This window comes from Lissotriton vulgaris, chromosome 1_1 (genome assembly GCF_964263255.1).
Source record: "Lissotriton vulgaris chromosome 1_1, aLisVul1.2, whole genome shotgun sequence".
Taxonomy (NCBI): Eukaryota; Metazoa; Chordata; class Amphibia; order Caudata; family Salamandridae; genus Lissotriton; species Lissotriton vulgaris.
This window is the reverse complement of record NC_141685.1, coordinates 963,870,710-963,896,703: the sequence shown is the minus strand read 5'-3', so window position 1 is coordinate 963,896,703 and position 25,994 is coordinate 963,870,710. Positions and strand designations below refer to the sequence as shown.

Here is a 25,994-nt window from a genome sequence, read left to right as displayed (position 1 = left end):
GAGTTGCTCATGAGCTACTGATAACTCTCCAGCTACCAGGAAGTATATCTCCTGTGTGAAGCGAAGCCTACTAAACTAAAACCTTTTGCTTGGTTGAAATAATAAATATACACAGCAAAATTGAAAAGGGTGTATTGAAGATGGAAATGTAGTATTTTCAGAACTCACAGGCTGATGCCTGGAGACAAATAGTTGTTTTTCCAAAACATATTTAAAGGTGGTAGTTCAGTGATAAATCATGCAGTGTTAGGGAAACCTATTGTTAACATTACCTTTGTGCAAGGGGCATGTTAGCTTTGGCTATTGCGTAATAAATATACAGAGGCATTCCACATTGAAAAAGCCTTTTTCACATTACTGCTAGCATCCATGCCTGATGCACTGAGGTGACCACTGCTGGTCATGTTGCTTTGGTGGCCACTAATGTCACCTTAACTGTTGTGGCCAGCATTACAATATTAATAACATTAGCAGCTTGGAATGCTTGTTTCAGGAGCTTGTACACAGCCGCAGCACATGCAGGCTAGAGCGGTGGGGCTTTTGACGGATGATGAGGGAAAATTAAATAAATAATCCATTTTCCCCCGTCATCAATCATTGAAATCCCCCCACCTGGCCCCACCGCTCTTACCTGCACGGGCTGCGGCAGCTTGGACGTGCAACTTTTTGAACGCATAGAACTGCTAATAAAGCTCTTGAATGTGGCCTGTTATGTTGTGTTAAACACCTGAGGATGATACTTCCACCCTACAAGAGTACGCTCCCTTGGTTCTACTGTGTCAGTCTCTGTGGCGAATGTGCACCCTCGATTAACAGGAACCTTTAATTAGAATATCCTTCTTCCTTAGAAAGTTTATGATGTGAGAACTCTGTTAACTATTAAACCCTGTCAACTAAACAGGGGTGCCCTCTAATGCTACTCCTGAACAGGGGCGTCCATTTCCTTCCTATAAAATGTAATGCCCACAGGATGCCGCATGGTACGTGAACAGTAACTGACCTCATGCAGAGTGAGATGTTTTCCTTCCCTCCTCTTGGAGTCAAATCGTCCGTAGATGATGCTGTGCTTCCGGATCTCATCCTCCCTATTGTGGTCCTGATCCTCCATTTCAAAGATGTGCCCCACTGTCTTGGCCAGTTTCTTGTTCTGCTTGAGCAGGGTCTTGACCTCCACCGAGTCACTCCGTGGGAAACTTTTCAACAAGCGGTTCACACTTTCTGAGATGGTTTCCACCATCTCCTGGTCCAGTTTGTCTGCATTCTCTGAATTGTGAGGAAATGGTGATGTCCCTTCCTCGTCAGGGGTACAGCCATCCGATTCGGGACTCCTACCTTGCCACAGTCTCATGTCTTGAAAAGGGGAAAGTTTATCCCCTTGATCGAGAGGGCTTTTTGGGCTGAAACTTCTAACTGCAGGGATCCCAAAACCTTTATTTGTATTTTCCATGGACTTAGCATGCCCATTGGTGATGGACTTTCTACCTCCTGTCTCTGAGATCTTAAACAATGGTATGCTGTTGACTGGTATGGAGGCGACGGGTTGGTTAAAGAGTGTGGGGTTTGTGGCCCACTCCCTGAGAGCTTTTTGTAGTCGTCGAACATGAAGAGGCTTGGTGGCCATGCCCACCAGTGACATTATCTCCAAAAACTCTTCCTCCCCAGCTTCACAAAGCTGTTGCACATCATCACCGCCCTGTTGGATGAAGGTTTCATAGTAGGAAAGGAGGTTGGATCTCTGGAGAACACGGTAGAGCTGGAGTTCGCCAAGTGTTCGGGGTAATGACATTGTAATCTGTTCAGAGCTGGATCTGTAGAATTCGAAAGATATAAAACACCAGATATCAATATTTGGGTAGTATTCCAAGTTACGTAATAGACAGATTTTATAATGTTATTCATTTTTATTATTGTTTGAAATAAAAATAGTACAGCAAATATGTGCTTAGCGTGTTCTTTTTTTAACCTGTTTGGTATCACCGTTCTGCCATAGAATGGCGATGCAAGGCCTTAGATAATGCATCTTTGCAAGGAATGGAGGATGTGAACCAGTTTTTGCTGAGAATTTAAGCACATGGGGTATTTGGATGATGTAGGGTGGGTGGGTGGCTAGTGGAGGGTTGTCAAATGTGCTGCCATGTCTCGATTCGCGACGTCTAATTACAATATTCAGGTGGGTCTTTACAGGAGGGTAAGAGTAGAATTTTTACATAGGTGGGGAATGGAGGGAAAAGATAAATAGTGTTTCATCTTTTCATAAAAAGGATACATACACATCTTGTCTGAACATGGAGGTCATACCCCTCATAAATGCTTGTTCTGCATATTGTAATTAACACCAACCCCCTCATCCTCATCACAGATCTCATTAATCAAGTGGGTTTCAGGTCTCAGACAGAAACGTTTTTTTAGTTTAGACTTTTTTTTAAAAAAATGGAAAAATGGGTTCACCGAGAAAACAGGTTGATTATAAACTGGCATTTGCAGAAGCCCTCAGTTTTCGGTTGCCATAATTGTCTTTATCTGAAAGATTCTTGCTTATGACTTATGCTTCAGGCAGCAGCTAGCCAAGTAAGGCAAAAAGAAAACCGAAAAGGATACGAGACAGTCTCCTAGATTAAAAAAAAAACACGCAGAAAGCTAACAAGGCTTTTTAAAGGACACATTTTATTTTCCAGTGCTTCGGCATATCAGAAAGTGTTGCGGCACCACGACAACAGTAGAGTAGGCTATAGGTTGGCTCTGCACTGGAGATGACTGTAGCATGGTCTCTACAAGTCGTGTGTTGGTAAAGGAGCGGGATATGTGCATTGTCACTACATTGCGCCATCTCCCTGGTGTCATGGTTAATTGGGGAAAAAACATTGATTCTGAGCATAGATGGAAGAGAAGAAATGCATAGCTGATCTACATGGCACTGTCAGCACATGCACACAAAGTGTTCTGTCAGTTTCAGCTCCGGATGGGACTCAGGGACTCAGGATTCATTTGTTGTGGCCCCTCGGGTAACTGTGGCAATACACTATGGTACTAACTGTGTACTCGGAAAATGAGGAGCGACCTACAGAGTAAACATGTTGGAAAGAGGCAGCACAACAGCGGGGATTCATTTTCCTACAGTCTCTGTCACCATCTTCTCAAAGAAGTCATATGAAAAAAGAACAAAAAGGCCTCTAGGTGTGATGCCCTCCTTCTTGTAGGGGAATTAATCAGATCATTTTTGAGGCTATGTTCTAGACGGGGAAGACTATCCATTTTATTTAAATATTTTTAAACTTGGTACATTTACTGATTAAAAAATAAAATTGAGCATCTCTTATTTTCAATCAAAAATTTAATGAAAAAGTAATGATTATAAGGTACACAGCCAGGGTTTTCGGAACTCAGGAGGCAGGGGTACGTGCCCACCAGAGCGATGCGATGTCCATAAATGTCAGAGTATTCTGAAGGTTAATTATGGTCTGAAGTCCCAATGGGTCTATGTGATCAATGTTATTCTCTATCATACCTATTTATATGATTTTCTTTTTTTCTGTTAACCAGTACCTGAATATCATTTGGGCATCTGCCTATTCATGTACAGAACTCTGATGGCCCTAGAGTCCTAGGTAATTAAATAATAATATATGTAGAAAAAACACGAATTAAAGGAGCAAGTTGAGGTGCTTAGAGAGTACCGAGTAGGCGCACAGTCAATTTATAGTCCTCAACATGAGTGACATTAAAATACAACCTGCCACCCTGGCAAGTTTGATCAAACCAAACAACAAGACATGTTTAACAATACTCAACCAGAGCAATGCTTTATATAGTCAAGCTACTTTATATAGCGCAGTACCTGCATGCTCTGAATATCTGGGCTTCTTGAAGCGGACACCAGGGAAAAATCGGTAGGTGAAAACGCCGTCATATTAATGCATTTGCAATATTATTATTTTCTCCCCCCACTAAATGTTTTTCCCCTTGAGGAAACATCTTCCACTACATAACTACCAACTCTGGAAGGGTTCTCTTCCATTCCATCCTGTATAGGAATTTACTCTGACCCTTGACACAAGTACATTCCTGTTTACAGGGTGGTAATGGATCACAGGTGCCTGCTGGAAAGCCAAACTCAGCCCTGCAAAAATCAAGGTCTGAAAGCACACCCTTAGTCTGTGGCTCACCTGGAAGATGCCAGAGTGGCAGAATGGCCAGTCCTCCCCTGAAGAGTCATGGAGAACTGTGTAAACACGCACAAACTTTGCTGGGGATCCCTGCCATGGAACAGTAGTGAATTTGCCCTTTCACTTGATGAACATGTTCTCTTTTAAACTAAACTAACCAAGTTCATATTCATTTATTCAAGAGAACCTCATCCCCAGTACAATATTGGCTTCATTTACTATCCTATCAATGCATCTCTCCCTCATTGGTCCCATCAGCAAACTCACTAGGCTTATCATTGACTAGCAATTAACTATGCAACCACACATACCAAAGCTGGCAAAACCAGTCCATTTCCAAATCCACTGGAAGATGATGACAATTATCCCACCAGAGTTCAGAACAGTGGTACAATCTCTGGCTTTACCTCACCTGAAGGCAGCAATGCTCTGCAAGCTGGTTTACCTGAAACCTCTGTGGCACCTCTCAGAGTCCACACCTGGTCGAAGGAGCAAAAAAGTCAGACAGCATTTCACACATTTTGAGAGACTTCCAACTACTCAAACTTCAGGCCCCAATTGCACTTAAAACATCTTGTGTCGCACACAAGGTGATTTACCTCGACCTGCCATCTTACCTAACAAGTAAACTTCACATCATATGAGGTCAGAGGAACACTAGCGGCAAATTGACAGAGCCTCTTAAAAAGCCCAATGGCAATGAAAATCTTAAACTCCTAACCAAGCTTTCTCCTTTCAAGTACCCAGAATTTGGAACAGACTCTCTGAACAAATCAGATGCAATTCAAATGCCTCTAGAGTGATCACCTCCCTCCAGGTCAGTGCGGACACTGTCTCCAGTCCTGAACGCTTCAACTTCAAATAACTGTTTTCAGATGTGTTTGTCTAATTAGTTCAATGGACGAAAATTAAGACTACAACAACCAAGATGCAACAGGCGATCACACAAAGATCCAGGACTGCAAGCTGTGTCCATAAAGACCTGGAGCGAGGTGGTTGCTCTAAACTCCCAATTCTCCAGAAGACTCTACAGTACACCTATTCAAACACTTCCTAAAAGAAATCAATTAATAGACCCCTCCTTGCTATTTAGTCGTTAAACCCTTGAGCGCGGTGTTAATTCTCCTGCTCTGCGGGAGAATTAACGAGTGGGCGGGATTCAGACAGCCCCTAGCCGTCGTGCGCACACGCGCACCGTGACGCTTGACGGCCAGGGGGCGTCGTGTGCACCGAAGGCGTTAATATGCCCATGCAGTGTACCTCCAAATGCTGTTAACTAGTTGTCATGCCCCGAGGTTCCCTACACACTGCCCCTTTAATTTAGAACACTATTTAAGTCATCATGACTCTTGGAGCGACGCTTTACGTTCTTGCGTCTAGCTCCATTGATTCTGGTGTTCCGTCCTGTTTCCAGTTGCCTGTCTTCCTGTTTTGCTGATATGTTTCCGGTTACGCAGTGGGATTGTTTCCAGCCCTCGTGCTCGCGTGCGGGCTCCGGCGTTCCTTCCCCCCACTGTATCACGGAGATTATCGGACGTCTATTCCCTGGCGTCCCCTGGTGTCTCGTTGCATTTACCCGGTGACGAGAACGCTTACCATTCCTTGGAGTACCGCCCGGCGGCCGGGTTTTTCCCCGCCATCCGGCTGGGCTCAACCTTTGTCCTTGTCTTGTGTTTGTTGCTTCGCCCGGCGGCCGGGCTTAGTCTCTGCCGCCCGGCCGGGCTCATTACTCAGTCCTTTCCTCATTCCTGAGTTGCTTCGCCCGGCGGCCGGGCTTAGTCTCCGCCGCCCGGCTGGGCACACTGGGGCCTCTTAGTTTAGTTAGGTTCCCTCCCTGCTCCGCATCCTTCCTCCTCATTTCAGGTGCTCCGCCCGGCGGCCGGGCTTGTTCTTCGCCATCCGGCTGGGCATCAAATTTCCCTCCATGTCATTCCTTCACACTATTCTAAATCCCCATTGAACACATCATCATTTTTGCTTATTCTTTGACAAGCCTCACATGTGTTCTGGGGTTCTTGCGTGGACCAGAGTGGGGCGCAGATTACGACCTTCACGACTTAGAATCAGGGTAACAGTGCACTGCGCTGCCTACATATATATTGATTTATGTTGTGATCATAATAGAAATCTGAGTGTATGTTTTGTTTCTTAGATCTTCATGCAACGTTCATTGGTGTTGGCATCAGCTCAGTATTATCAGAATAGTGGATGTTGTCCAGTAGTCTTCTACCACATACAGAGTGAGAAGTTAACAAATCAGATATTTTATATTTATGTGCACGAGGTCAGAAAAACAGTGCTTACTGTTATTTTTTTTGTAACAGCTCAAGACGAATTCCTACCATTATCCCACATACCATTTCTACGACATAGACAAAACAAATATGGTATGTAGTAGTCATATACATAAATAGACAGGGTATATTTATGTATTGTGTTTGATCTATATAGAGTGTGTACTTTCCTTCCTTACAGCCCACCTGTTGCCAAGTGTCCATTCTCAGTTGCCATACATCCATTCTGAAGAACTCCATCAAGATCTTGTTTTTTCCCCCTACCTTTCCTTGTTTTGTCTCCCTGTTTTCCCCTGGCGAGCCATTCATTACACTAGTGTTTGATAGAGTCGGAAGGCCGTAGGGGAAGGCTGTGGAATATTCTTCGGATTCCTGACGCTCCTGCGGAACCTGCTGGAAATCATTACACTAGTTCTATGTAATCTGTTGTTTTTGTGGAGTGCTCCGCTACCTATTTGGTGGGGTCTGCTCAATATAAAAACTGAAATAAATAAAATGAATATAAACCTGCTTCAAACCCAACTAACCACTGCCTTGATACCATCAAAGTCAACTCAACTTCTTTCTAGAGGGTTCATCAACACAAGCTTTCTGCACAAAACCAAAAACAACACACACAATTCCATCAGACTAGGATATTGACCTGCTCTTTATTACTGAGTATGGCTAGGAGATGACTCGGGGTTAATCCTACTTAAAGTAATAACTGCTGAACACCTGATCCTTATGTAATATCGCACCACAACGAAGACTTCTGGTGGAGTAGGCTTCAGCAACGAAGCTCAGAACCTTAATAATCCACTGTAATCTATAACACTCCAGAATGTGAAACATAGCTCATTCAATTCAGCCCTACTACCACCTTCACTTTGTTTATCCTTAGCTACAGACCTCATTCTTACAATCCAACATTTGCTCACCACTTCAAAGACGTAGGTGGTCATTTAGAGTTCTGCAGAGCAGAAGCACCTCCATAAAGTAGCAGTGTTCACAACCTGCCAATTGGGCTGTTCTGCCCATTTAGAGGTGGCAGACTTGCTGGGTTTCCATCAGTGTAGTCTCAGCCACCTCTGTTGGAGGAAACCCAGATCCAATAGTATATTCACCACTGGTTAGCAAGGTCAAAGTGGTGGTCACGCCACACTATGTAGGGCATGGCAACAGTCACTATTTTTCGTTCCAGGGACCGCCATCAGAGGTGTGGCCGTCCCGGCAAGGAAGAATGCCTTTCAAGGTGGTCCCGGGATTTAAATGACCCTGACTTACTGAGAGAAAACTTTCTGTACATTAGGTATATTTTTCTTTTGCTTTGCAGCAGTTACCTCCTCCTTTGGCAGCTTTCTCTGCATCAAACAATAGGGAAGGTACACCAATTCCACCACCGGATGAACTTTCATCAGAGAGATTACCGATACTGGTGGGATTTCTCTGCTATGGGGCTTGTGGCCACTGTCTAGCTGCAGGGCGGGCCGTTGGGGTCTTAATGATCTACTTTGTCTTTGATGTATACCAAAACACCCTACAGTTTGCATTGGGAAACATCCTTTACGACGCAACTTTTACCACGCAGTACCTTTACAACGCAGGTTTTTCAACGCAAGTCATTACAACAACTTGCGCTGGGGGGTGCTCTAGGATTGGTAATAGTTTAATTTACTATCCAACACCTTCCCTACTATCCACGGGGACTGGAGTTGGAAGAGTAAATTAAACTATTCACTATCCAGCACCCCCCAACGCATGTCGTTGTAACGACTTGCGTTGAAAAACCTGCGTTGTAAAGGCATGCGTGGCAAAAGCATGCGTTGTAACAACATACATCTGTTTGCATTATGGGGGACTACGATGTCTATTTAGACAAACTTGGCGTGACCTTATCTTAACACATGCTGTTCAAGACAGAACATAGTTCAGTTGGTCTCTGGCCCTTGTCACACAGTGAAGCAAACCCTGGATCGAATCAAATGTCACAGGACCTATGGTGATAGTGCTAGAATTTAGTTCAACTACCACATCCCCTCACCTCCAGCCATTGCAAAGCCATAAGTGCCAAAATTTCCACAAGAGCAACTGAAACATGTCAACATCCATGTTTGAACTAAAACGTCACTTGCAAACAACCTAGCGATCTCATTTCAACAGTTCTGTCAATGGCTGACATCAGTTGACATCATCACACCAAAGCAAAATCCCACTCAACGTCACGTTGCAGCTGGGATATCAGGGTTGGAGATTACATCGGTTCAGCAAGAGTCATGGGTAGGCAACCCAAAAATGCAACCAACTGTTGGTGTGGCCAGAAAGGGTGCCTTCCCCTATAGGAGCTGTGTCCAAGGAAGCAGTGTAGCCTTAAACAATTTGAGCAAACGTTGAAGGGCCTTGTGAAAAAGTGTCTGCTTCTGGAATATGGCAGCCATCTTACAGCCCATTTTTATCTGGTGAGAGGTAAGTCAAGACTGGTTGAGGCAGGGCTATAAAGAGGAGCCATACCCAGCACTGACAGTTTGTAGTCCAGGAAGGAAGCAGCAGTAAACATGGAGTAACTTGAACTGGTCTAAAAGGAGCTTACAAATGGCTCTGGATGGTTAACTGCCCTTTGTGGTATTGTGAAACTATTGGGAAAGAGAAGTTGCTGAGTGGATTAGTACACTTTGCAACTGTTTGAGATACCTGTGTCAAATAGAGAGACAAGCACAGATTGAGAGGCCATTGTTGCTGTATGACCTAGCTTTGGTAAACAATACAGAGAGAGAGAGAGAGAGAGAGAGAGAGAGAGAGAGAGAGAGAGAGAGAGAGAGAGAGAGAGAGAGAGAGAGAGACCATGAGTTATACCTTGACTACTATTTTAGAGAACTTCATGAAGCTGATCATCTTAATCTCCAAAGCGAAAGTCATCGAAAGATATCTTGTGACTAAACCCAAGGAGGATCTTTAGATCAACTTTTATATCGCCTCAAACCCATGCCTCCGCACATTCTACTCTCCATCAAACCTCCATCACATAAAGATTTTACCAGCTCTGTGGCACTTCAGAACCTCTGGAGGACCCCTGTCTAGACAGATAAGATCATCAACCACTCATTGGAATCTAGCCCATTCACAAAGAACTAAATCATTTCTATATTAAAATTAAAAACCGGTGCCTACCAAATGTTCCCATTTAACTATCACCCAACCTGCAGTAGCCCTTTCCTAGGCAAAGTGACTAAAGTAACAACCTTTGCACAATTACCAACTAGCATAGAAGAGAATAAGAGTATCTCTAACAATTAAACAGGATTCATCTAACACAGGACTACAGAGTCTGAACTTTTTGAAACATAAGACAATATCAAGACCACACTGAACTCCAATAGAGTATCCGCACTACTGCGCTTGCTTCTTTCTGCCGACATTGATACGGACTATCATCCCAGTCTGCTCAGTAGACATGGATCCATAGGTATACAAAGCACTATCCTCGGATGCATTTCTTCTTTCATGACAGATCCATCATTTTATCACTACCTCACTACTGCTCCAACTCTTTTCCCTCCTCTATAGGAGTCCCTCAAGGATTCACCCTCACCCCCTTCTCTTTACCATATATCCTAGACCGTTACCAGAGCTGGTCTCCTCCTTGCGCATGAACTGTTTCAAAACAGTGGACAACACACAAGTAATAGTTATAATTAAAACCTTGAGGTTCTTCCAAGTAAGACTCTTGTGCCATCTGAGATACTAGCCGTGGTAAGCGGAATACCTTCTAATCCATCACATCCGTTAAGGCATTTACATGTAATCACGGATAAGAACCTCTCACTGATTACTCAAGGGAATCAGGTCCCAAGGAGCATTGTCATGATGAGATGTTTATACAGAGTGTTTCCTAACGTTGGATTCCACCAAAAGGGAGAAGCTGCCATCTGCCTACCACTCTTCAGACTAGAATAGAAACCCCTTATCTGACCAAGTAATTCAGAAGCTGAAGAGAATCGAGAATGCTGCTGCAAGACATTTCCTAGCTGGTTGAGCATCTGACCTGCATTTCAGTCTCTACATTCGCTGCCATATGTACCTTTTGATAAGCAGTAGCCATCAGGGAGAGCAGCAATGCAAGCTTCCTTCTCAAGCACGGAACACGTACAGCTTTTGCGGCAATGCATGCTTACCTTAGAGTGAACAGGGAAAGTGAATCACCAGCAATGGAAGAATCCCACCCACTGTAGTAGTTCAGCGCCTATACCAACAGTACAGCAACAACCTCAGCACGGAAAGGATCTATGCATGGTTTACTCTCAAACAGAACAGGTATATTATGATCAGCAAGGAATGGCAAGTTCAGAGAAAATATTATTTGCAGGTGCCCTTCGGGCTGATCAGCCAGTGCATGATTGGGCTATGTTCTGATTTAATTGTTATTGTCTCCTGCAGCATCGGTTGGGATGTGCGACTGTGGTGTAGACCACTAAGCAGCAATGCCTCTATGCCGAGCGAGCTGGTGTACGCTGGCAGTTTAACGTACCCCTAAGGCGGGACACTGGATGTGTCTTCAGTTTTTTGGGGTAATTTAGTTGACAGCGTAAAAGTCGACTAATGAGGTAATCCATTTCTTATGAACCAGAAGGTTTGTGCAGCTGAATGCCCAGCTACTGTAAATAACAAAAAAGAATCAAAACCTGACGGAGCATGCAGTAAGCCTTCTCAGTGGTCCCTGTTCTGGTCCCCATTAAGAAACCGGCATGAACTTGCTGCAAAGGGACAGGTCCATTCAACGCGCTCTGCCACAGACCTCCAAGCAGCCAACAATTGAAAATGGTATTCAGGCAGACAGGCAGGCTGGCGATCCATTCCGCCTCAGTTGTCTCACAATCTGGTGCATAGGACCACTTGGAACACTGCACCAGTAACACACCAAAGTATGTTAAAATTTGCTATAACAAAATGAAACATCCAAAACTCACTATGGATTGGTCACAAATCTGCCTTATGTGAAATGAAGGGATGCAAGTAAAAAGGCTGCAGTTTTGGGGCCACTTTTGTGTGGCTATTTTTCACAAGGGGACACAAGTAAGCGCTGCAATTCGGGCGTGAAGGGCCCCACAAGCTGAATTTATTTGGGGTCCCTAAAAAGGTATCGTTTCCACGGTGCTATGGTCATCAGTAGTGGGACAATAACCATTTCTCCCAAGAGCCTCCAATCAGTTGCTCCCCTCTCTAGAGGACACTATTGCGCTACTGTGAAAGAAAGCACTTATTGTCAGGAAGGAAGCGCTTTTCACACAAACCTTTAGAAAAAGGGAGGTGGGCTTTCCACTTCTGTAGATGGGCACGAGCTTGACTCGTTGGCCGAGACAGCTCTGTGAGATGGCAAAGCCAGCTAGCAACTTGTAGGCGGTTTAACCCCAAGAGACACATGCTTGTTTAGAATTTATGTGGGAAGTGAAACACTAAAAAATTGTTCAGTTGATGAGCAGATCGAGGAGGCTCAACACTTCGTGTTTTCTCTCCCCCACACTCTCTTTCTACCTCCTTTACTTCCTACACTGTTCTTGTTTCTTTACTTGGTCTATTCCCCTATTCACCCTCCTGTCTTACTGGGGCCGTATTACAGAAGGTGCTCCGGGGCCCAATGGGCGTCTGCGCCCGCTTTGCGTGGCCCAGGGCACTTTGGGGGGCGCAGACAATTGGGCGTCCCATTCTATAATACAGATAGCACTGGCACGCTTAAAGTGCCAGTGCTACACTCAGAGGGTGTTCCCTCATTTGTATAGGGGCGTGCTCTATGCAAATGAGGGAATTCCTTTGACTTTGCGCCCGCGCCATATTACAGACGCAGGCGCAGAGGCAACGAACCCCTCAGGAGGCGCACTGACAGTGCGCCATTTAAAAGGTGGCGCACTGTTAGTGCGCCTCCGGACTGCAGCTCTCTGCAGCTTGTAAAGGGGGTCCCATAGACCCTCTCAGACATCCCCTTGGCAAGGGGATCTCTAATCCCCTTTGAAAGTCAGGCAGCTGCAGCCTGCACTGAGAAAACACAGAGCGGCTGCTCCGTGTTTTCACATGAATGCGCTGCCCACGGGAAGGACGAATTCGCGCCTGCCCTGGCGGCAACGCATTCACAATAATGGGGCGCATTGGCATTGTTTGCGTCCGGCGCTCTTTTAAAAGGTGCGCCAGGCGCAAACAATGCCAATGCATAATACGGCCCCTGGTCCCCTCCCTCCATCCAGTTGTCGAGGATCTAAGGCCTTCCTCCTTCATCTCAGGATAACACAATACAGTGATGCTCTATGGGTTTGACCTGAAGAGTTCATCCAAGGAAGGGAAAAACAGAGCATCTCTAACCATCATCAGTAGGCATCCTGGAATGACTGTTTGGAATCCTCACTGAGCTCACCTGCAGTGAGTGCCGCTTTGTTCTCCCTCTTACCTTCCTGCTTGCTGATACCCCTCCCGCGTATAGAAATTAGGGATAGCCTTGATGCATGTACAGCTACTGTTACCCCCAGATTAAGCCCAGATATCATCTCTCGGGAAGATGGTCCTACTCTATTACGAGCAATTCAGCCAGAGTCGTCTGTAGTTGGCGATTCTGGTAAACCAGCAGGACTCTCTCTTGTTTCCTGGAACATTGCTGGCCTTGCCAGCAAACTAGGTACACCCTTCTGGACCAGTTTTTTGGGGGAGGGATTGGACCTAATTTTGTTGCAGGAAACTTGGTGTCTGGACCCCATTAACATCGAAGGGTACGCATCTTACTGTCTTAGAGCCACCAAATCTAGCTCGGGTAGGGCTAAGGGGGGCATTTTGTTGCTTTTATCTACCAAGCTGTGTGATTGTATGGTCAAATACAGCACGACAGTTGGGACCCATAGCCAGGTTATAAGGGTGGAGTGCAGGAAGAATATTGATTTAGTTGTAGTAAATTTCTACAACAATATCTTTGATGCTACCAGAGGGGATATTCTACCGCCTCTAGAAAGGGAAATTGCCAAGGCCCTTGGTATCTCGAAAAGAAAGGCCGAGGTTGTTTGGGCAGGGGATTTTAACCTGCAGCCCTGCCATTTGTCTAACGGGAACATCTGCGGCTTTGGTGCAGCAATGAGTAGCCATTGGGGGGGTTTGGGTGTGAGGGAGGATTCTCCTCACTTCCAACATTGCAGTTATGGTTCCACATTAAACAATATGCTAGTCACACTAGACATGACCCTGTTAAACTGTAACATAAACAACCAGGCAATAATATGCCCTACATTTACAGGCAGAGATGCAGGATCATTTATAGATCATATTCTGTTGTCTAGCAGTGGAGACTTTACTGATCTGTATGTAAATGAAGAAAGTCTCAGCGACCATAACAGCCTTCGTGTTACCCTCCTGGGGCATGGTACCTCGACAGCTTCAGGCGGAAAATGTTCAACCGACTTAGTACCTATTAGACCGAAGGGTCTAAGGATTAAATGGACTGGATTAAATTCTAAGGCTAAGCAGAAAGAGGTTCTTACTAGCTGTAAGAACCAAATTAGTTTCTGTTTGGATGATGACTGTGACTCAGGCTGCCTATTAGCTCACTTTGTCTCCATGAACAGTATTATTGATGGTATTTTTACTAAGGCCCCGTTATCCAATAGTAGTCCGAAGCAGGGGTGGTTCGATAAGACCTGTATAGTCGCCCTCCGTGATTTAAAGAATGCTTTAGGTACCAAACCACGCGATAAGACGGATATACAATATTTTAGGGCTAGATATAAAATAGCAATTAATACTAGGAAAAGGGTATTACAGATTGAGGCGTGGGATAAGTTGAAGGAAGCAGCCGAGACCAAAAACTGCAAACTGTATTGGGAAACAATTAACAGCCCGTTTCTCAATAAAGAAGATGTTCCAGAATTAACATCTTATGTGGCATGTAGCGACTGGGTCAGTCATTTTTCCAAAATTTTCAATCCAGAAGGGTTATCTCCTGAGTCACTGTCACCTGAGTCTACTCCATGGCTACCCCTCCCGTTGGGAATAACATTAGAAGAAAGCCATGAAGCAATTTCTTTAAGCAAAGGAGGTAAGGCCCCTGGCCCCGATGGGGTCCCGCTGGATTTATACAAAGATGAACCAGCTCTATGGGCTCCCATCCTGGCGAGGATATTTAATTGCGCGGCAGAAACTAATTTCCCGTCTACTTGGGGTCAATCGGTCATTATTCCTCTACATAAGAAAGGTGATAAATCAGAGGCCTCTAACTACCGTCCAATTTCATTATTGGACGCCTCTGTAAAGGTGATGAGTAGGATTTTGCTCAAGAGGCTGGAAGACTGGGCAACTGATTTTAACATCTTAGCTAGAGTCCAATATGGCTTTCGGAAAGGCCTGGGCACATTGGACCAATGTGTAAATTTGGACCTTTTAATTAACAAATATACTGTGGCTAAAAATGGCAACCTCTTTTTATGTTTTGCTGATTTGAGCAGCGCTTTTGATTTGGTTAACCACACCATTCTTTGGGAGGTTTTGCTTGATGCAGGGGCTCCGAGGGAAATAGTTCATTTTTTAGCTAGACTTTACGAAAAACTCTCCTGTAAGGTCCGCTATGGCACCCTTGGCGAATGTACCCCGTTTTTCAAAGTGTCTCGGGGCATACGCCAGGGATGTGTTTTGGCCCCGCTTTTATTTTCCCTCTTTATCAATGACGTCGACCGTTCCTTGGTTGACATCCCAGCAGATGCCCCCCTGATTGGTGGTAAACCAGTTCCGCTGTTACTTTACGCGGACGACGCTGTTCTTTTATCCCGAACACAGATGGGCCTTCAGCGTCTAATCGATAATTTTATGCAGTTTATTCAAGTTAGGCGGCTCCGCGTGAACAAAACCAAGACGTATGTTATGTCATGCGGTCGGGCAGCTAAGCAGGTAAAGCATACCTTTTTCCTGGATAAGGAAAAGTTGACTCCTGTCAAGTCCTTTTGTTATCTAGGAATTACATACAACAATAGCGGGTCTTGGACCTCGGAATTTGATTCTATCAGACTAAAAATGCTGCGGTCTACTAGCAGTATTTTTCGTTTTGCCTCTAAACTTGGCTCACGAAGCATTTTAGACATGATGAACATATACAATGTTTGTTGTGTCTCCTCTGCACTGTATGGGGCAGGTGTATGGGGCCATAGTGAGGGTATATCCCTGCAGAAGGAGGAAAATAAGTTTTTAAGGAGGTTGTTATGTGTTCCCCCTTCTGCCTCCATTCAGCTGATCCATGAAGAAGTCGGGATCGAGTTCATTTCTGACTTAGCAGCAGTCCGGCCACTTTTATTGTGGCGTTCTATTTGGGCTAAGCCAGAGACTCGATTTACTCAGGATATTATTCTTGATTGTATAGGCTTGGACCACTCTTCACGCATACAGTGGTTGAGATACATCCACCGTTGGTATCTCCTTCTTTTTAATATTGATGTGTTCCGTGAGCCTGATGAGGTTGTTTCTATCTCAAAAAAAGAAATTAAGACAACGTTTCTAAACTTCCGAAAGGCAGAGCGAGATAAAATTTCTGGCAATCTTATTACCGTGAAATTTTATAAAGATTTAAATTTAACTTCGGGGTTCCAATCCTATCTTGTGTATGTGACCCGTCCCTCTCATCAGTATGTTTTAACACGTGTCAGATTGGGTATTGTTCACCATCTGGTTGCATTTCCAAACACAAGAACCAGTTCAGATATACCCTGTCCGTGTGACAGTATTTCTCGGCAGAGTAGTTGCCACTTTTTACTTTTCTGTAAATTTTTTCATTTTCTCAGGTTAAAATACCTTAAGCCAATTTTTATTAAATATAATATCCGTACTACAGAAACAGCACTGATACTTTTATCCTCATTAGAGAACGAGGAGATCTGCTTTTTTCTGGCTACTTTTATTCTGAAGTGTACAGCTGCCAGGAAAAGTATTGCACTATAATATTTTTATACTTACCTGTCTGTACCTATGTTATACAGCTGCCAGGAATTGTATTATGCTGCTATTACTGTTTACATTCCTGTCTGTATATATACGCCTTCAAGTTTTATACCAATTTCTGTAATTAAGGTATTATTCTTATTTGTTGATGTCCACAGTATTTTATGATTTTTTAAAAATTTTGATGTACAGCTGCCAGGAAAGGCCTATCGAGTAATCCCTACTGATCTCCTGTCTGTTTATTTATGAATGTCTTGCATTTTATAATAGTACGTTGACTCAAAATGGCAAGATTACTTATTAATTGTTGCACTCCAGCCTTTTGCACATCGTCTTACCATCTTTTCTTATAAGTGTTCATATGGTGATTTTAAACATTTTAACTATGTATCGTTTGCTTGTATGATTTGTATGTACAAATCGAATAAAAGCTTTTTTTTGAATTGACTGTTTGATACCTGCTCTGGCTTTGAGAAGTTTCGTGACATTATTCACCCGATGGCCCCTTTAAGTGTTTACACATTTTGCCAACGCTCCTGAGAACCGTAGGTATTGTACCAGGTTTGCTTATGTTTCCCTGAGGGGTCCGAATGTTGAAAATCCCTTGACTGTCTTTTGTAAAAAACCTTGGATGTCCCCGGCAGTATGTGAATCGTGTGCTCATCTTTAAGGGAAGTCAGTGATTCTTCACCCACATTCCTCATAGTAGCAGCTCTACTTATTCACCGATGGGGCACCATAATCGGAAGTGTATCCCATTTTCCACAGAGCTATGGTCGTATTGTTAACAGATATGGTCTGACATTGCTTCCTTTGTCTATCTATGCCAAGCAATTTCCATATTTTGTCTCTCATCACGGACCCTGTACGAGGCAATCAAACACCTGTTCCTGGGTTCTTCACTGTAATGATGTTGCTACAGCGTTGCTCCTAGTTAGCATCCTCTAAGCCAGGGTTCTCCAAAGTCTGCCCTCGAGGGCCGGATCCATGCCAGATTTTTTGCATATCCCCATTTAGATAAATGCAATTATCTCAAAAATTTGACATGCTTCAAACGTTCGTTTTGCTTTGTGTTTGTGTGTTTCCCAATTGCATCTATCTGTATGTTTATCTTCTTTACTAACCGATAACAGGTGTGTGATTTGGTTTTCTATTGTTTCTGTAAGAATTCTGCACCAGTCTGTGGAGTGTGGCGTGCTCTCCAGCTAAAGGGGTTATTGTTTCACTTTGAAAAGATTGTGAGGTTTCGAACTGAAACAAGTAGTAGTTTTTTTTGGGGGAGTTTTGCAGTCTGTTATTCTAAGGCTTGTTGTCTTGTTTTATCCCTTCTCTTTTTCTATGACTTGCTAAGTTTCTGTCTCTCTATGTTCTTTTTGTTCCTCACTCTCTTTGCCTCTCTCCCATCCTCTCTTTGGTCCTCCCTTTTGTTGCATCAACTTTTCTTTGCTTACCTTTGTCTGGTGGCGCCAAAACTCTACAGAGCATGTCAGCAGACTGGGTCCTGAGATAAAATGGTATTCCTGATGCATACCTCGCAAAGATGGACATTCACCAGCCCTGGCAGAGAAGCAATATTCAACAAAGAACTTACATGCCATGAACAGTCTAAAGGAAGAGAAGCGGGGCCTTGATGACCAGGGTGTGAGTATGGTGAGGCACTCCCAAGTAAAGGAACAAAAGTGAAGCAGGGGTGAGGGTGCAAATCCTTACACAAAGTAACAGGGCGCTCATAAGCTGACTGCATCTTTCAACTTCCCCAATGATGGACTGAGAGCTGCTCTTCCCCGAAAAGAGAAGAGTACGGGGGAAGAGCAGCTCAGTCATGATAAAAGGTTTGGGAAAGGGGCAAGCAGAGAGAAGATTTCCCAATGGGACAGTCATCAGCATTCGTACCTTTTTCTGCGATGAGAGGTCCTATAGCTAGATATGAGGGATTTGGAAAGCTTCATTTCCTGGAGGTACAGTGTGTAGCTCCTTCTCAAAATCGTCCATTTATTGGTAAAAACATGGAGGCAGAGGCAACCTGCCAACTGTAAGAACTTGTAGAATCAAATAATACTCTAGATGATAATCACCAGGGGAGAGGGGCTTACACAACAAAATACATTGTCAAAGAAGACCTGGTCACAACCCTTGCTATGAGACCAACTGAAACTATCATCCTACTTGACCTAGCAGCAACCTATCAAACAGTGGACTACAAAATGCTCTCCCGTCTATTCAGTAATTACATAGGATCACTGCCCTAGGCTGTCAGCCAATACCAGCTACAGTTCTAAATGTACAGAGACTATATTATCCTTTATCTCTGAGCCAGGCAATTTTAGGAGAGATCTAAGTCATTAAAACCTACAAGGACCTCTTATTAAATACACTGACCTTCGTGTTTAAGATTAACCGTTTTCACCTCACAAACTTGCAGGTACTAAGTTGTGGGAATGTTTGCAATGCAACAAATTTACTTTTTAAAAAGGAGAATTTCATGACCGAATACTAATGAAAAGTTACTCGTACTATTATTTTTCTATCAGCTGTGTTCTCTCTGAATTCAAGAAAGGTAGAATACGTTCACACTTTTTAAATATAAATAGTTTCAAATTTGAAAATAATATAATATAGAGAACATGCCTAAAGCAGACATTTTCAGTTTTTTTATTTTTGAAATATATCTTTTAGTCAGCCAAACTAGTCATCATAGAGTATACATAGCTGAAAAACATCACCCAAGCAAAATGTGTTCTAAAGAATTAGAACCATAAAAGGAATGGACAACCCAATAACCCCTCGGGAACCTGAGGATCAGTAATCTAAAAGTTGACGTGTTAGCAGAGGGATCAGTAACAAAATTATTTGTGAATCAGATAACTGGTTATCAAATAGAATTAATCAAAATCCATAAAGAATTGATCAATCAAATCAATCTGTAAAGTCAAGGCAAAGACTGCATTTTCATTATTAGTTTGTTTGCTTCTTGACCAAGGTGGTAGAGAACAGAAGGCTCAATATAGCACAAAACCTCACACTCAACATGTATCCCTTCTACATAGAAAAGTCATTCAACAATGACCTTGGACCCAGTTACTTGGAAGTGATGAAATATGTACTCTCCTGATTGGGAGTCAAGGGGTTTGGGAGTCATTCTGGATTTCTTTTAATTAGTGTGTTTGAGGTGTGACTTTTTGGTATAGATGCTGGGAATTGGGTTATGGGGTTTGTGACAGTGAAACATTTGGATAATTAGAAAATATGTATTATTCATTATGGATTTTGTCATGAAACTATGCGACTATATTTTGTATGAGAAATAAACAGATGTTATTTTGATAATTTTGGTGTTAAATGTCATGGATCATTGTTGGATGTTTTTCCTTTATATAGAAGGAATACATTTTGAGTTGGAGGTTTTGTGATATATTGATTCTGTATTACCCCTCTCTCAAACCTAGGAAGTTAATTTTGGGGTTGCCCTTTGTGTATTTGCAGAGAACAGAAGGTATCAATATCTATTGTCGAATCTGGCATGGGGAATCTATAAATTTTATTCTGTATCCATTTTGCGCAATAGTTGACACCTGCTTTTATTTTGTTATCTTCTGCTAATCCAGGATATGGTTAAAAATGGCCATTACTGGACCCTTTGAACTGGATATTGGGAAAGGTCTCCTACTCTCCATGCTTATAACATAAGTATTTTAGCCTTTGTTTTCATCTTCAAAATATAATCTGTGTGCTATTCAACATGGGTACAGTTTTAAGGGGAGAGTCTGGTATTTTTTTTTCTGCACTTGTCGAGGAAGTCAGTCCCCATCCAATCCAGGCTTTGCTACTTACAATATGTACTAGCATCTCCTCCCTGCTTAACAGTGAAACCAATGTCCTGCACAAGAGAAGACCTCATTGTTTGCCAAAAAGTTTAACAAGAGTCTAAGATGACAAAAGAAGAAAAGAAGTGAATATGAAAATGGCCGAAGGCAAGAGGAATGTGCAATCTACACAAGATGGGTAAATGTAATTGATGCCTTGAGTCTCACAGCAAAGACCATTATATTGACACGTCCAAAATCAGGAATGAAGCTCTTTGTCACAGGTATGCAAAATAACACATCCCCAAATCTGAACTAATCTCAACTGCACAATTCCATGTTATTGGACTCCCTATAAAGTATCTGTACCAGCACTGCATACAATTGTACAACCTCCCACTTGACTTCTATTTCTTTAACGTTGGTGCTAAAACTGCTCCTACATTGTAGGCATTGGTGAAGCCGCCCAATAATGAGAGATTCTTGTCCTTATTCAGAGGATCCGCCAACAAAAGAAAGACTGCTAGCTAATTACTAGCATTGTGATCGACCGACTTACATAGTGTTTGTCTGCAAGTCGTAATAGAGCATAATAGACCATAACCTGCACCCTTTCTTACCATGTATGCACATACGCACAAGCCAAGCGATATAAATAGTAACATCTAGACATTGCAGTGCATGATTTGTCAGCACACTGTGATGTGGGTGTGAAGAGCAGGTCTATTGTATAAAACTTTTCAAACTTATATAAACTTCCTCTTTAGGTCTCGCTGAGTCAGCCCATGTGCTGCGCTGCAAGACATTTAGTGTGTAGGTTTACAAAGTGCTGCCATAGATCTTTTGCACTCTTAGTCGTCCCTCTTTCTGTCCTTTCCATAAGTCACTCCTTGGGCCGTGGCCGTCTCTCCCCGGTCATTCCTCAGCTTTCCTCTCCCCCGCTTGTTCTTTGACTTTCTTCATCACGCCTCCGGACATAGATTCTTGCCCTTTCTCCCCCTCCTCTGCACCCCTTCATCACTTGACATCGTACCCCCTCAGTTCATGCCACTCTCCATCCCTTCCTTGCCTGGCATCTTTCCATCCTGGCCTCACCTCTTTCCCTCTCAGTCCCCGACTTCAGTGCTCTGTTTCCCCTCCTCTACCTCAGCTCTTGCCCCTTCCATCCCTTCCGCTCTCGCGCCTTCCTCGCCTCAACCCTTCCCCTTGCTCCATCTCCTTGTCTCTTAGCATCACATCCTCACCTCGCAGCACGCCCCCTGGGCCACCACCTGGAACTTTCCTCTCCTCCCGAGGCTTGCCCCTTCGGTTACCTTAGTTAAACCCCATCCTTTCTTGCCCTCTTCTCCCGTCGTGCCCTTTGTTTCCCATACGTCACCTCTAGCACCCCCGATCTTGCCTCACATTGGGTTACCCTCTTCTCACACCCCTAATCTCTTTACTCAGTTAAGGCCCATATGACGTGTTTTTCATTGCCACCGAGCGCTTCAGTGTAATCAAGCACTGCTCTTAAGTTTGTTGTGGCGCAAGTGCACAATGTACTTTTAATTTGCACACACTGATGCATGTCTGTTTCTTAACCCCTCCCCACCAACAAGTCTGTGTTGGTTTCTTCTCCTTCTCCACTCTGCTCATTCATGTCGATCTTCCAGTTAGCTTATTAGCAGCATTCTTTTCTGTGACGCAGCTCTTTGACAGATCTCTTGGTAGCCCCTTTCCCACCATGGCCGCTAAGCTGTACATGGTAGAGCCTGCTTCTTTCCTTTCACCACTCCCTGCATCCCTTTTTTTGCGCAGGCTCCTGTTTCCGAACATGCTCCTCCGCTTCTCTAAAGTAACTTTAAGGGTAATAGCAGCGGACTGTGTTCGGTCGGTGCAGGAAGACGACTATACTGTGAGTGCAAGTGTGTGCTGGGGTGAACGAACGCAGGTCCCAGCAAAGCAACGTGCGTGACTGAGGGAGCTGAATGCTCAGTATGTCTAAACTAATAATGCATTGTACTGCTGTAATTTAAGTCCGTCTCATTCACCCTTTTCTTTTGCTCACTCTAACTCTGTGCAGCGGCCGTCTGAGCCGGCGCAGGTGTTTTCATGACACAGCGTTTGATTTACTGCTTCTGTTTTTTTGTCCCTCACTAGCTTCTCTTGTAGGTCTCTTAGCACCCCCCTACATTTTCCCTCAGGCTTCCCCTTCCCCAGCTGGACACGTTTTGTGCCTCGCTCTTGGAGAGCCTTTTTTAGGTCTCGGCCTGAGTAGGCTGCGCTTGCGCAGTCTCACTGGGCGAGAAATTATGTCTTAGAGTAGGGAGGTAAACGAGCTAGCTCTTCTCCATTGGCTGGCTTCCTGAACAGCGGCCAGCGTTTGGAGAGCTCTGCCTGTCACTCTAATCCCCATCCATTTTGGATTGAGGGGCGTGTTTTTTACTGTCCTTTCTATCCGTGACGTCATCCGTCACTCAACAAAAAACACGCCCCCCCCAATCCGAAACGGACGGGGCTTAAAGACAAAAGGCTGTCTCATGGCAAGCTCTTGGTGGTTGTGCGCAGTTGTCACTCAACAAAGGAAGCTTGTTAAGGAAAGGTGAGAACTAACTGTGCAGTCACTAACACTACCCAAATCCAATTCTTTCAATTGTTCTCGAAAACAAATCCATTTACAGGGCCCAGAAGCTGAGATGGCGGAAACTACAATAACATTCGGTTTGTGCTGACGCAGCGCATGCAGTAAAATGTTGCTCTCAGTTAACTAGTTCCTCTTGTTATGAAAGGGTACTGAGCAGCTACACTGGAAACCCGTCTGGAAAAAGCCGGCAGCAGGCACATAGAGCTAACATAAACACAGCCAACAGACGAGTGCCAAGAAGCTGCGTCCTCTGCGGTATGCGCTATATACATTGTTTCACTTTACTCGTGCTTAGTGTATAAGACCGAAGCTGTGTCCATTGGAGCGACCGAGGGCTCTGTGTGCCCAGTGGTGAGGAGGCAGTAGAGCGGGGATCCGGACTACTTGGCCCGGGTACGCATTTTCGCACGGCCTAAAATCACCAGACACATCGCACACACCAAAGGCACAGACAGATTATCGCACCACACGCAGCTGATACACCCCCCACCACAGGCACATAGAAGACACACACACCCACACAGCCGACAGACACACACAGGAGAGATACACAAAAGAGACCAGACACACGCATACAGCAATCACACAGCAGACACAACAGACATGCACACACAACACAGACACACATTGGTTTCAGAGCAAAGTGATCTATCCAGCCACACACCGCAAAGGAGACAAGACCCAGCAGACAAAAGAGAGACACAGCACACACACTGCAGACAGACACACCGCACACACAAAGGACACAAAATTCGCACCTCTTTGCAATTACAGTATTTTTATTCCTCACTCACGCGCGGCACACTGCACTTTCAATGCTCTTGTCGCGCCCCTTTTCCGAGGACCGCTCTCTTACTTTTCACTACGACTCTGTTTTTCCTCTTGTTATGAAAAGGTACTGAGCAGCTACACTGGAAACCCGGCTTCTGTCATCCTAACTGCACCATCCTTAGAATGAACAGTCTGCACCGAGTTTCTTAACCGAGCGTATGCCAGTTGGTCGTGCCCCGTTCCAGATATTTTTATGAATCTTTCTGGCCACCCTCGATATCTTTGCGTGCATAACGAAGGGTTTTATATCATCCTTAATGCAGAATATACCAGGTAAGGAAAAACGACCTTTCTTTTGCATTATTTACGGTACACCGATCGCTCAGACTGTTATTAAATGAGTTTGTTTGTATAAAAAATCTGCATGCATTTACGGGAATATTATATTTGGTTAATCTGGACAGGGTGGCATGTGTTGTCTCAGTTTATTAACGCCTAGTTTTGCGCCACTTAATGTCACACTTATACGTATACCGCACCTCAATTTAGAGTTTTGGTACTAGTTTTGTAGTTAGAGGTGGGAGCCGCTCCTTTTTCTCTGAGTTTGCTGCTTACGATTTTCTGAAGAGCAACACTGTCGAAATACAGGAGCCACCGCTTTTCTTCCGAGTCTGTTGCTGACCTTCCCTGAACACATAAACTAGGTACGTTTATTTGGACTTATTTTTTTCCAAATGCCACTGAATTTACTTGTTAACCTATGAGCCCAGATTGTTTATTTTTCTGCTGTGTTTCTTTCTGCGTTGGTCATTTTTCTTATATTTCTTGCTTTTCAAGCTCTGGCCCCTTTACTTGCAGTTTCTACCGTTTTTTCCCTTTTTTCCTGCTGGTTTTTCTTTTCATTTAGTCTGTTTTCTGTAACACTTGTAATGCTTACTCTTTTATTGTGCATTTTGTCACTTCATCACTCAACTTGTACGTTATTTTACTACTGTTTTTCTTGCAAAATTTGCATTTGTTTATTATTTTTCATCCAGTTTATTATGTTTTCTTCCGTTTAGAATGTTATTTAACTCCTCTGCTGCTAGCTAATTTGACAATTTTTCTCCCAATTTTTATGCAGTATTTTTCTGCTTCCTGTGTATTTTGGTGTGTGGGGGCTCTGTGTGTGTTTGGGGGGCTCTGTGTGTGTGGGGGGCTCTGTGTGTGGGGGGTTCTGTGTGTGGGGGGCTCTGTGTGTGTGGGGGGCCTGTGTGTGGTGCTCTGTGTGTGTGTCTGTGTGTGTGGCTCTGTGTGTAGCTCTGTGTGTGGGGGGGGCTCTCTGTGTGTGTGGGGTCTGTGTGTGTGGGGGGGGGGTCTGTGTGTGTGTGGGGCTCTGTGTGTGTGGGGGCTCTGTGTGTGTGTGGGGCTCTGTGTGTGTGTGGGGCTCTGTGTGTGTGGGGGGGCTGTGTGTGCGGAGCTCTGTATGTGTGTGTGGGCTCTGTGTGTGGGGGGCTCTGTGTGTGTGGGGGCTCTGTCTGTGTGTGTGTGTGGCTCTGTCTGTATGTGTGGGGGGGGCTCTGTCTGTATGTGTGGGGGGGGCTCTGTCTGTGTGTGGGGGGGGCTCTGTCTGTTTGTGTGTGTGTGTTGGGTTCTGTATGTGTGTGTGTGTGTTGGGCTCTGTGTGTGTGTGTATTGGGCTGTGTGTGTGTGTGTTGGGCTCTGTGTGTGTGTGTTGGGCTCTGTGTGTGTGTGTTGGGATCTGTGTGTGTGTGTGTGTTTTGGGCTCTGTGTGTGTGTGTGTGTTGAGCTCTGTGTGTGTGTGTGTGTGTGTGGCTCTGTGTGTGTGTGTGTGGCTCTGTGAGTTTGTGCGTGGCTGTGTGTGTGTGTGGCTCTGTGTGTGTGTGTGTGTGGCTCTGTGTGTGTGTGTGGCTCTGTCTGTAAGTGGGTGGCTCTGTCTGTGAGTGGGGGGCTCTGTGTGTGTGTGTGTGTGACTGTCTGTGTGGCTCTGTCTGTGTGTGTGTGTGGCTCTGTATGTGTGTGTGTGGCTCTGTCTGGGTGTGTGTGTGTGTGTGGCTCTGTGTGTGTGGCTCTGTCTGGGTGTGTGGCTCTGTCTGTGTGTGTGTGTGGCTCTGTCTGTGTGTGTGTGTGGCTCTGTCTGTGTGTGTGTGGCTCTGTCTGTGTGTGTGTGGCTCTGTTTGTGTGTGTGGTTCTGTCTGTGTGGCTCTGTCTGTGTGTGTGTGGCTCTGTCTGTGTGTGTGTGGCTCTGTCTGTGTGTGTGGCTCTGTCTGTGTGTGTGGCACTGTCTGTGTGTGTTGGGGTCTGTGTGTGTGGCTCTATATGGGTAGCTTTTTTGTAGGTGGGTCTGTGTGAGGGTGGCTGTGTGTGTGTAGGTGGGTCTGTGTGAGGGTGGCTCTGTGTGTGTGTAGGTGGG

At 44.5% G+C, this 25,994-nt stretch overlaps 1 protein-coding gene across 1 annotated transcript in view; it reads right to left on the bottom strand.

Annotated features, from left to right (window-relative positions):
• NAB2 (NGFI-A binding protein 2) overlaps positions 1-25,994 on the bottom strand; it is a 161,280-nt gene that overhangs the window by 122,403 nt on the left and 12,883 nt on the right. Inside the window, exon 2 of the mRNA XM_086959979.1 lies at positions 1,001-1,808. Within this exon, the coding sequence (XP_086816105.1) occupies positions 1,001-1,808 (808 nt within the window). The remainder of the gene's footprint in view (positions 1-1,000; positions 1,809-25,994) is intronic.